At 43.2% G+C, this 13,135-nt stretch overlaps 1 protein-coding gene across 5 annotated transcripts in view; it reads right to left on the bottom strand.

The window, feature by feature from the left end:
* ENTPD6 (ectonucleoside triphosphate diphosphohydrolase 6) overlaps nucleotides 1-13,135 on the bottom strand; it is a 480,760-nt gene that overhangs the window by 330,042 nt on the left and 137,583 nt on the right. For all 5 annotated transcript variants that reach the window (XR_013596224.1, XM_078649068.1, XM_078649071.1 and 2 more), the window contains exon 5: nucleotides 2,756-2,831. Coding sequence is in view for 4 of the 5 variants with exons in the window: in XM_078649068.1 (XP_078505194.1) it covers nucleotides 2,756-2,831 (76 nt within the window). In the remaining variant the exon portion in view is untranslated. The remainder of the gene's footprint in view (nucleotides 1-2,755; nucleotides 2,832-13,135) is intronic.

Here is a 13,135-nt window from a genome sequence, read left to right on the forward strand (position 1 = left end):
CACATTTATGGCCAGTGCAAGCTTGAGGTGGGGTGCAACTCATGGCCACTCCCTAACCAACGGGGTAAACATTCCCAGGGGTGTCCCTACCCACTTTTGCAGCACTTCCCGCATGTTTTGCTGTAAACTATTCCACAATTATCACTCCACATAAAACCAAGATGGCAGTACCTTTCTTCGCCTGTGCAGAGTTCCCTGTGCCCACCCAGAGGTATTGGTAAGATAATGGGCAAAACATCCCAAGTGGTCACTTCAAACCAATTCTGTGGTATCTGTCCCTCCCACTGAGTTTTGAGACAGGTCAGCTATAAGGACACAAGGGAGGCAGGTTTAGGTGTAAGCCTTATCTCTCAATGACAAGGTAGGTTTCCTATGAAGCTCAGGAAGGGGCTGAGCACAGCTTTCCTGGAGTATCCGTGTATTAGGCTTAGGGCCTAGAAAAGTAACTATTTGAATGGTAATGCCATAGTCATGAAGTTATTATTGAAGCTATTTTGAAAATGTTTACATAAACAAGACAGCGAAGGAGTCTCTCTCTGAGATGCATATGGTGCATGCAGCCACAAAGCCATCTCAACTTATACAGAATTAATTAGGAACGAAGCAAAGTTGTTACGTCTCTAATTTGTGTCCTATAAGAGAGCATTGTTTGCATAAAGATGTAGCAACAAATGTGCTAACAGGAGTGTCCCCTCTCCACAGAAAACAATGGAAGCTAAGGTATAAAGAGCAGCTACAAAATGGAGGGCTTAGACACATGGCCAGCATCTAAGAGGAAGATACCATGTTGTAAATTAGTTAGGTGCTACAGTGATGTAACTATATGGGTAAAGACATTTTTGAATAATAGTTAGGGATTTTAGGAATAGGGATTTGTGACAAAACATATTTGGGACTTTCCTTGGGTTAGCACTGACTTAAGTTACAAATGCTGAGATTTAGTCATTATTAAAATAATTCTGATACATATGTTTTATAGTTAGTTTGTGAATGATAAATAACCAATCACTGTGTGTGCCTAATGTTTTAAGGAACCCGGGTGTAGCTCTGCTTTATAAACAATCCCAGCAGATGAGAGATACACTGATAGGGGCAACTGACTCCTTGTGCTTCATTTCTAAAAGAGGATAACTCAGAGACAGGAGCAAGAGATACTTACCACTTCGCCTTTTCTCTGAAGAAGGTATGATAAGTGTATTTCCTCCCTGAAAGAGGGAGAGGTTTATAGCCCTTAATATGGGTGCTTCCTGCAAGCATATATGCCAACAGACCCGATTCATGCGGGAGAATTCCAATTTCTTTTGTTTGGATAAAAATGAAGGGCTTTATGGGTGAGGCAGGCTGTTCTGAAGCTGATTCGCAACTGATTCGCATTTGGACTGGAAGCCACTTAAGTTCTCTGAGTGCGAGTGAGATATGATCGAATTTCTTGATACCAGTGATCATTCTGGCAACCGCATGCATCGTTGTCTTGATGGGAGCCAAATGTACTTTAGGAACTCCAGAGAGGACTGTATTCCTGTAGTCCAGTCGAGACAATACTAGTGCTTGTGTGGCCTGTTTGAGATCACTGGACGGAATGAAGGGTTTTATTTTGTTCAGTAGTCTGAGGTTAAGGAAGGCACTTTTCGCCGAATTCTTGATATGTCTCGTCATGTGCAGTTTTGGGTCTAGGGTGATGCCTAGAGATTTGACAGAGTCTGCTAGAGTGAGATTCCCGTTGAGCGCATCAATGGCTTTTAACCATTCCGCAATTTGGGGGTTCTCTTCCTTGTTCGAGAAGAGGAGTATCTCCGTCTTGTCGGGATTTAGTTTAAGGTGGTTGCATGTCAGCCAGTCCTGGATGTCTCTCAGTACATCATTGAGTCTTTGAATGTCTTTGAGAGAAGTAGTTTCTAGATAAATCTGGGTGTCATCAGCATAGAGATGGAAGCGTATGGAAAACCTATGTACTGATTGGGGTGCCTGTGGGAATTAGACAAAAGATGATGCTCCTCAAGAGTTGCCATCCTTCTAGACAGACTTATGAAGCATAGCAAATGTGGATACAAACTGCATAGTGATAAACAAGGGCTCAAGTGGGAGGTCTCCTTGAAAACCAGAAAACAAATACGCTTGAAGGCTGCTGTGACGAGACCAAGGACCATGCAATAGTTTTACTAAGTGGACAAATAAGAACTGAATTTGAGTGATGTGCAAGTGATGTAGTCTTGGAACGAGGCTGAGTTACTGCATACACTTAGGTCTCATCTTTCCTGTCAGTCAGGCGAAGAACTGCCAAAAAACAGCGAAGTGATGGGGACTGGAGTAGAAGGCACATCCCTTATCAGAGCTACAGCTAGGATTCTATCAGTTTGTGAAGAGATGAGCTCATTCACATGATAGCCAGCAGCACGTTTCCTGTTTGTTCTTCACAGAGGATGTGGGGAAAAGGGTTACGTTAAAACAGTCACCCTGTAAATGTAATTTAGCTAGATTTGTTTTTAAAAATACAAATAAAATATATGTATCCAGTTAATGTAATCTGTATTTTCTATGTCTAAAGAAAACAAATATATAATAACAGAAAGATTTTCATTTAATCCTTGCTTACACATTTAGCATCAAAGACCACATATACAAGTTCTGCTCCACATGTGAACCAAGAACATCAGAAACTAGAAGTAAAACATTTAAATGACAAGAACACGTATATTTTGAATGAGTTATAAGGAACTAATATTTAAAATACAACACATCTGTCATGGAAGCATACCTTCATCAGTCCCATTCATAATAGTGACACAATCATCTCCTACATAGAAAGGGGAGGCTTCAAAGATGTCTTTTACCTAAAAAATACAAAATTGATACAGCAATGCTTAGAATTAGGCAACTCTGGTAAAACGTATTTCACAGTGGTTATGAAAACTACTGTTCCGCACTGACATTCTCAAACGAAGATTTTAAAAAGTGGAAGAAGTATGGATTGTTTCTTACCAGTACCATACTCCTTCCTGGGTTTCATCTTTAAAGTTTCATAGTAAGGAAAATATATTTTGTAGGAAGAGTTTTGTAGAACACAAGAATAACATTTTAGGCCCAACTGATTAGGTGCTAAATCGCCAAAAAAACAAAGAACCACCGACAAGTCTATCAACATCTTCTTCGCTGTTTCCTATGTGTCTAATTCTCTGTCTGTTGGGGGTAGAAAAAACTTCACCAGCAGAAATAAAATGACACACATAGTACAGCTAAGAAGGTGTAGATTCCATTCTCTTTGCCATAATCAACAGATGTCCAAATCTGGAATTTACATCACATTTACTTAACAATGTCCACAACAAAAATAAATAGGCATCGAGCAATGAAAACAACAGGGCCAAAATACACCCACACCTGAATTACAGACAGCAAAACTAGTAGGTGTTACACATCAACAAACCAAAAACTTAGAATGCCATTTTCAAATAAAGTGTAACAACATGTAAAGTATCATTCTACAAAAAAGCATTGGCGATTGTTTTATGGTGATGCTGCACAACGTCTTTCCCAATACTTTACAGCATTGCCAAAAACAAAAAAAAGGCATGATGATACGACGATGTTGGGGTTCACGTCATTCCGTCCCACATGGCTGTGTGAGTATGCATGCTCACACACATGCACACTACACATGAGTGCCACTGGAATGACACCAGTGCAAAGAAAATGGCAAAATGGCCTTGTGGCTGGGGGTGGGAGGGGGGGATTGAGTAGAGGCAATAAAAGAACAATTGAATTGAGGAGGGGGGAAAAGGAGCACATCAGGGAGACTGCAACACATGGGTTTGGGCAGAGAAGAGCACGTTAGAGAGAGGAGCACTGTGGATTAGTGGTAGAAGCGCAAGTAAGTGTGTGAGCATACCAGGGCTGGGCAGATACAAAAGAGAATGAGAGCAAAAAGGTGAAGAAGCATACGAGGGAGACAGCAATGCTGAGCACGGGTGCAGGGATACAAGTAGACAAAAAAGCAGCGTATGTGAGAGAGCAAAACGGAGTGCTGGGCAGGCATTTAGGAGCAGAGAGCAGACAAGGGAGAGAGCTAAAAATTACATGCACTCCGACGGACTGCTTAACCAAAAAGTAAAATAAGTTGCTCCAAAGTGAGCTATGCAAGATGGTAAAGAGCATAAGCTATAGGGAAGGGATGAACACAAAGCGAAAAAGCTAGAACAGCCATTCATTTAGAAGCAAGAAAATTAGAGTGACGAAGCAAACCAGTGGTAAACAATGGTTGCACTGCAAATCCGTGTCAGTTCTCGATAAGCCCAACATAGATTTCTCGCAACCACAGCTTACACTATGCAGTAGGCGAGACATAAAGCAGCTTTGTTCTGAGAAAAGCTAATAGAGGAAGCTAAAATATTTATATGTTACAATTATATGTAGCCAACAAGGAACAGAGAAAATCATAGTGGGACAAGACCTATAACTGGTACAACTGTCACATCCCTATCAACGCACAGTAGATCACAGGAAAAGATACCTGGAGAAACTCACCTACAATAGCACAATGACGTTAGCTGCACACACTCCAAAGCATAAATGAATGCTTCCATCAAAGGAGAGTGTTGCTTTAGGGTTTAAGCTTTAGTCATCCCAGTGTCTGTGTGATGGCCCTTCGCTGATCATCACAACAATTTCCTAGCATTCGCTTATCTAGATCACCAAATAGTTAAGTAGATAGCACCATTTTACTAAGTGGGAGCATTTTCATCACAGAGAGTGGCAGTTTTATCCATATATCTATTGGGCAAGCCTTGAGCATCTTGCAGAAACTATGCATTATGCATAAACTTCAGCAACACAATGCTATATCTTGACTCTCATATATCCACAAATAGTAGTTTACAAGTGGAGAAACAACACTTGGAATGGGGTCCGTTTCATGTTCCTATCCCCCTTACTACTCTCTTCACCACCTAGCTTAAAATCCTTAAATACTACTATGGTACTTACATGATTAAGGAGCTATACAAAAATGCATGCTGCCCTATGGCCAAGAAAAACGTCCAGCAAACAGGCTGCTCCTTTCAGCAAACCTTCTCTAAATTCTTTGCATTTTTTCTAATGCCGGAGAAGAAGTTGAGATTGTCTATTTTGGAAGCACACGTGTTGATTAGGCAGTCAGGTTTGCCATATAGTTTATCTATTACTGTTACTTATCGACCTTAAGCATCTGGTCTTGCTATGAATGGCACCCCACCATAACCCAAGTGGGCATTCCCTTGGAATATGTTGAATAAAACTAAGTAAATATACCCTCCACCTTTCAGCTACCTTTTGGATTTACAAGTTAAGTGATTTGGATACACACTAAACGTACCTCTCACCGGCAGGGACTACAGCACCCCAAGATGACCCCCTATGACTTTGAGCACTGATCTTGGTATGGTTCTTCACGTCCTAGCGGGCACCTTGGGGCAGTTTTGAGACTCTTGGTCCAACAGTGCAACACAGGCAGGAAATCACCACTGGTGAATCCGTTGTGTGGGATCCAGCAGCGTGACACCACAGGCAAGGATGTGCATACCGTGGCCCTATCCCCAAGGACACACAGAGACATAGCACCAGCAGTGAGTGGTAGTAGCAACCATTTCAGACTGTCCCATGAGATGAGAGACCAGGGACAACAGAGGAAGCACCAAAATTCAGTGAGATCCAGGGTATAGCTGGACATCAGGAGCACCGCAGTTGACCAGGACCACCAACAGAACACTGCATTTGAGAGGAAGGTGCCTGGGGTAGAAGCAAGCAGGAGGGTTACTTATCTTGGAAGACAACAGCCTGATCCTTGAACGGGGGACGTAACAAGCTGAGGTGATCCGGACCCAAGCCCTGAATTCTTTTTCGAGGCTGTATTGAGGCCCCCTACACATTGAGATCTCACAGAAGAGTGAATACAGAGAGGCCCAACTAGAGTCCAAAGAAGAAAACTTGGCAGCAGAAGCAGGCCCAGGAGAATAGGTGGACGAGAGGAAGAAGAAAAAGGAAGACGTTTTTATTTTATTGATAAAGACAGGAAGACAAATAGGAAGAAGGTGTCAAAGTGGGGCTTCCTGAACATGTCTTTCTAGAGAGGAGAACTTGGTACTGTGCTATATCACTACTCAGAGGGAGCAATTATTCCACAAGACTGGGGCTTTTGAGGTGATAGTGAAGAAAGATTAAAAAAGACTGGAAGGTCTCCAAGACTTGATTAGTGAGCAAAGAGTCAACAAGGAGGGTCCATAAAATATATGGACTGCCTCCATGAATCAGAGGAGTAAGTACCTCATCCGGTGGCACGGTCATGAAGCTGGTACCATCCTAGGACAGAAGAGACTGCATCCTTCATGCAGCACTACAGAGGAGGAAGAAGCAGGTGGGTAAAGACAGATTCCTATTCTTTTCGGATCGCCACGCTGGTACCCAGGCTCAGGAGAGGAGCTTGCTGGAAGTTAGAGGAGACATGGTTCAATGTGGCCTTGTTGCCTCAGTGGGTTTCCCACTCCATGTGCTGGGTAAGGTTATGCCTTAAATGAGGCCAATTTCGCGATGACACTTTGGGGCAGGCTGTGCTTGGATGTGGGGTGACATTGCAGTGTTAGCATCTCTATGATGTTAGCAAGGGGTCTCATGGGAAGTTAGGGATGGCATTAGGTCTGGGATGTAACATCAGGGAGCGTCTCCTGAGGGAAGTTTATGCAGAGTCAAGAAGGCCTGTGCTACATTATATATGTGGTTATCTTTCCAGTTGTCTCTCTGCTCTTCTTTCCTTCCCTTTAACTCTACATGGTATGTAAAAGCACTTGAATAACTTCATTCTTCTGTGAGATAAAACACCAAAATAACTGGATGCAACAGCATGAGCTGAAAGTTGACACAATCTTGTTTAGAGGAATTTTACTTAGTGATAATCGTGTAACTTCTTATGTGAATTTCTAAAGAAATATTTAAAAAATAATAATGATTGCATGTACCTTTTAGCTCTTCAGGCACAACCCATCCTGTGCCTCTTGGAGAAACAGATCACACTTATGATGTTCCATATCATATCCCCTCCCCCAAGCGCCTTGAGACCCTCTGGGTGAGTAGTGCGCTATACAAATTTCTGAACTTGAACTATATCATATGTTTAATCTTTCTTCCCCCAATAGATGGTGTGGGTGTGTCTTCTAAGCTCTGATTGGATGTTTCTACTCACTCTTTAGCCACTTGTTTCAAGGGTGGTGGTGCCAAAATCTCTGGTGATATCAAACCTTTTTGGCCAATTTCTATATGATGTTCTTGACATCTGCAAATCATTGTCCAACTTTCATCTCTCTGAACCACCTCAGCTGTGGTGGTTTCTAATTTTCTGGTTATAAATGGCCTCACCCTCAACTTTTCAGTTATCATGATGTCTCCTCTAAGTTGACTAACCATAGCTCCCACAATCTTCCTTCTTGAGTCCACCCAGCACCAGTACCTAAGATTCTGGCTAGCCTCTTAATTTTTTTACGTTTTTGCACCAATGTTTCATGTTTAATGCCCTTGGGATGACTGCACATGAAAATCAGCAACCCCAGCAATTTAGAATATTGCTATCACGTTAGCATCTTATCCCAATCAAGTAATAGGTCAGCTTTTGTAACTCCTTTGATAATTTTAGTGAACCATTACCTATGACTGTTCACATGTGCTTCAATATTTCACATTTTCTATCCAATCTGCATTTCCTGCACCTTTCTTTTCAGAATAGGCTTTTGTTTCCTATAGTGAGTCAATAAGTCAATTGGTGTCATTCACATTTTGGCAGTGCAACAATTCTAAAACTGCCTCTCAAAGTCCCTCTTACTAGGTTTTCTCTTTTGAATTCCATGTCCTCAATCTTATATATCTTAACTAGTAGGTTTGTAACTTGGCTTTTACTCACATTATTGGGTCCCCATTTTTCGAGGTCCTATCTTGTATCCCCATTGCCCTGGTGAAGTTACTTGCATTAAAAAAACTTCATTCCTATTTTTCATGTTTCACTACAAGCTTTTAGTAAGCAACTGCATTGGTCCATTATGCTACCCTCCCCCTGGTTCCTTTATATGCCTGGAAGCATGTTTCTAATATTGCTCATGCTATTGAAATTTTCTTTTAAAGTCTGGGTAACCTCTCATCACTTGCTCACTCACTGCTCTTAATCAGAATCCCTGGTTGCAGGCTCTAAGCTTGGTCACTTTCTCTGCACCAAGTGATCTGACGAGCATGACTTTTGTGTGACTTATGTGTTTTGTAGAATCCCAGCATGTTTCCATCTGGCTACTTTGTAATGCTAGTCTATTGTGCACTTTCTAAGGCAGATGGATCTTTCAATCACTAATATGTATCTGTCCAGGAGACAGCAGCATTGCTCTTTGAATCATTGCCCTTCGTTCAGGGAACTGGAATTACGATCTTCACTTTGTTGCATTTAAAAATCTTCTCCAGGGCTCTAAGTAGTCTTTATGGACTGAGCCAGGTTGGGCATCCTTGTTTTTTCCATGACTTTCCTCTTTACCATTGACTGCCTTTGTACTTAGCTCACCCTCTCGCTTCAGGCTCTTTTTACTGATAAATGGTAATAGAAGATCATGGCTTAGCTGTCAACCTGAAGGAGAGATTTATGAGGACTTCGTCTCACTTCTTGTTTTGACCTCAGAGAACGTGTTGCACATCAGTTTTAAGCTGCCTTGCCCACTTACCACACCAGTACCATTTGCAGAACAAAATCTCAGGCAGGTTAACTTGGCCAGGGTCCCTGAGTTGTCAGGATCCAGGTTATCTTTCCAGCAAAAGGAGAATCAATGAAGCCAATACCGGTGTCTCATCTGACAGGCTAAGGAAATGATAACCACTTTTAGAAGCCCCTTAGTACATTTCACTATCCTATTGTGTTGCTGAACTGCCTTGCTTAACTCATCTGTTGTAGCCTCGGTTGTGTGGCGTCCAATCACATTCCGTGGTAACGCATGCCTTTACCATGCATGTGTTACAATGCAAATGCCATTACAACGCAAACCATTACCACACATATTTTTACAAGGAATATGCCTTTATCACGCTTGCGTTTACAACAAAATTTGGTGTAAAAGCATGTATGATAAAACCATATGCGTAGTAAAAGTTTCCCTAACCTTTAACACTAATCCCGGTCCCTGGCAGTCCCCACCCCGGCCTGTGGAAAAGTAAATTCTGCCATGTTCTGTGTCCCTACGTGTCATCCATCATATGTTATGTGTGCATGATTAATATGCATATGTATTCCCTATGTTCGATTCAAGACGCAATTATAGTTGTGTCCACCTCTAGTATGTCAGTTTCCAGTCCTCGTGAATACTACGAATATCAGGCCTATGTAAAGCTACGTTGCCACGTCTCTCAGTGTGCACGTTATTTCATTATAAAGTCCCCGTTTCTAGGCCTCAAAAGGGCCTGGACACCAGATTCAGCTCCTGTCTCCTGAGCCCTCGCTGAGGAGCGATACAGCCCCCACCTGTATCCTCGACCCTTCACTTACTTCCTGCCTCGCAGTGCCCGGTTCAGCCTGGCTCTGCCTCTGAGTCTGCCAAGAGTATGTTATAGTTTCAGTTATCAGTTCAGTCCTCCTTCTCTGCATTCCTAAGCTACTGAACTGCATCAATAGTTTCCGTCATTGTCTAGCCTTTCCGGCTCCATGTAAGAGAAATACTGTATTTAATGGTCATTTCGTATTCTTCATCACGCGCTACCTGTAGAATAATGCATGCTCCAGTCTTAGAGTCTGTTAGCCTTTCCCCTCCTGACTTCTAGTTTATATCAACATGTTCTCTAAACATCAGATACTAGATACTGCTTAGGTACATGTCGCCCTGACTCTCCAGACTTTAGTCTCTGCTCCTAGCACAGAGTTCATAGCCCCCAGTTTCTCCTAGTGATACGTCATTGCCAGTTTGCGCGCACCACCAGGTTAGAGGTCCCGGCTCCTTAGGTAGCCCCCTCCATGGTTTCCGCCCCATTCATGACATATTCTGTTACGTTTGCATCACATGTCTATGTATACGCCCTGTTACACCCACTTTCACCCTTATCTTTCGCGACTGCTACGCGTCACGCCTATTGCTCCACCCACTGCTACGCCTATTGCAATGTAATGCTATGTGTTTGCGTTATGTATATATGCTCATGCACTGTTATTAAAAAAGCTCTCCTTTTCCCTTGTCCCGATCCTGACACCAGCAGCGCTGCTGGGCCCTGCCATCCTATTCCTATGCAGGTTGTCCTGTTCCTGTCCTTTATGCTGTAATAAACCTGCGAAACTCCTACTACCTCGAATCTTGACTCTTATTTATTGAGCTATCTGTTATTCATTTATACATTCAAAAATAGGGTATTATTTATTTATTTACCACAAAATGGCGCCCGAATAGGGACTTGCCCTTTCCCCACGCGCCGGTGAAGCCACGCCGGCCCCCTGACCCTCTGCAGCCGTGACGGAACCATACCGTGCACGTGCAGATATTTCTGCTTCAAGTATCCCTCAGGCCCACGGAGGAGACGGAGGAGGCGGTCCAGCATCCAGACGAGGCGGTGGAGGAATGCGGCGAGTCCCGACCAGAGCCCAAGCCAAGAGTCCAAGGTCCGAGGTATCCGGAGGTCCACCCGTAACTGAAGTCCGAAGTCCGTCGTCGTCGAAGCAGTCCAGTCCAGTCCGAGGCTTTCCGTTCTTGCTGCCCGGTGAGTACCATTACTGGGGTAGTATCTAGACAGGGTCAATCTAATTGACTCTGGTCCGTGGGTTGGTGGTACCCAGACACACAAACGAAGTGTCCACTTCGGTGGATGCGGGTCCTGACGTGTCTCTTTTTGAGACCGGTAAGTTTCGTACTGTTTCAGCAGTGCATCTAGTTTCTGTTCTAGTCAGTTCAGTTCTCGAGAAAAATTCATGCATTCTGTTTTCCTGTAGCCAGTATTCCAGGTGGTATTCTGTTCGAACTGTTATTCATAATGTTCTTCATGTATCTTGATGTTGTGGTATGAGTGAGAAGTGATTTTCGTGTTTATTGTGTATTGTATTGTGTCCAGATTATAGTTCAGTCATGCCGCTGTTTTCAAAATTACGTCAGTTAAAAACTAGAAAGGGTTTGTTAGAGGAAGCAGTTCCAGTCCCGCCTAGGGACAGTCCAGGTCATTTTATGTATCAGAAGCATGGCATAAGTGCCATACTATATCTAGATTTATGGGTAGAGTATACAAAACAGTTAGAAGAAAAGTATAGATGGCCCGTATCGGGTACATGGGATGCCGAGTGCATCATGCGAGTAGAAGAGGCATTATGGAAAAAGAAAGCCAGACAATCACAGAAAGATGCCATCGAGCTATGGCGTAAAGAAGCTCATAAAAGAACCGAAAAAGAAATCAGAAAGTCAGAATTAAGTAGAGAATCCTCGGAACATGCACAAGAAAAAGAACTAATCGAGATAGGTGAACAAGTCAAAGCCGAACAGTCAGACAGACAGAGGAATGCCCTCATTAAGGGTATGTATCCTCTTCTTGCCGAGGGCTTGCCAAAAGCGACCCCGGAGGCATCCAGTAATTTTCCGCCACCACTAGTTCCGATCAAGTTACGTCACAAACCAACCGCAGCTGATATTTTCATCTCGTCCTATTTGGACGACACAGTCCCAGAATATGCAAATCCTGTTCCCGCTCCACCAGTCCCTGTAAATCAGGCACTTCCCGTTCCTCCAGACACCGGGGCACCCTTTGCAGCACCTGCTACGGTCCCCCCGGTCCAGCCCGCCATACAAGTCCAGCCCGCATTCCAATTTCCCACCCTGCCAGGACGAAAAGCATCAGTTGATGATTCTAGTCTAGGGGCCGCAGGAGGAGGTCCTCCTCGAACCCCGCCGCCACATAAGCGTTTAACGGCAGCCGAATTACATATGCAAGCGTCACAACGTACGCCCAGACTGTCTGTTGCAGAAATAAGAAAATCCCTTGCCGAATGCTGCTATGACCCAGTCCCAGGCGAAGATGATATGGTTTTATATTCATTACGCGTAAGAAATGTGGCCGAGTGTCTAGTCACCCTACCAGATATGAAGGAAGACCTAGACAGAATATATCGTTTCATCCGTACAGGGGAAGATCCAGAAAGTATTAGTGATGTCATGTCCCAAAGGAAAGCTGAGACCCAGCTCATGATATTAAAGTTTCTGATTAATTGTCTAATAAGAGAACAAGATTACCCGTCCAAAAATCAGGCCGAAATGAAAGCCCTGATGAAGTGGAGTAATAGTATAGCCGAGGGTAAGCATAAGACTATCGGTGCTATGGAGAGTATGTACAAGAAAATCCGTAAAGAAATAATAAAGTTACACGAACAACGTAAAGCAGCACAAGTAAACGAGAAAGAAAGTAACTCTGATACTGAAGAGATAGACGACGAGAATTCCGCCAGAATAGCGTATGTAGGACAACCTAGATTTCCAGATCGCCATTTACGTCTAGAACCCAAGTCTACTTTCCATCATCCAGTACCAGACCAAGGTTCTCTAGAACAAGTATTTCAAGCTACCGATCACATTCTGAAATCACGAATCGGTTACAGTGAGTTAAGTACTATGCATGAACAAGAACTAGCCCGATCAGCAGTCCGATGGATTACTGATTCTACCACTTTTCCAGACGAAATAGTGGCACAGATGTTTCTGAAAATGCCCCCAGCCGAGCAACGACTGGTGGGTATGTATATGATTCAGCACCTCATTACTCTGTATGAGGGTCAACATTCTGATCCAGGTCCGTTACATGATATCCTGAACGAGTTACTCCAGTGTAGATGGAGAGGTCTAGGTACCGATTTAATTAGTGTCATTCTAGAACAGCGCCACAAATATAGAACGTTTCTGAACCCGCATTTTGTTCATGTCTCACCCCCAGAAAGTAAACCATTTTACATAGACAGACAGAATCCGTTACGAGAAGTCCACCCAGTTAGAGGAACGGGTGGCGAAATGCAGCGAGTGTTTGTATACACTCCGATCACAAAGATGGAACTTCTGGAGATGAAGAAATTAATTCCCTGTCATGATAAAGATCCAGCAGGGTTCCATAGAGAATTAAAAGACATGCTCCGTAT

Source organism: Lissotriton helveticus, chromosome 6 (genome assembly GCF_964261635.1).
Source record: "Lissotriton helveticus chromosome 6, aLisHel1.1, whole genome shotgun sequence".
Taxonomy (NCBI): domain Eukaryota; kingdom Metazoa; phylum Chordata; class Amphibia; order Caudata; family Salamandridae; genus Lissotriton; species Lissotriton helveticus.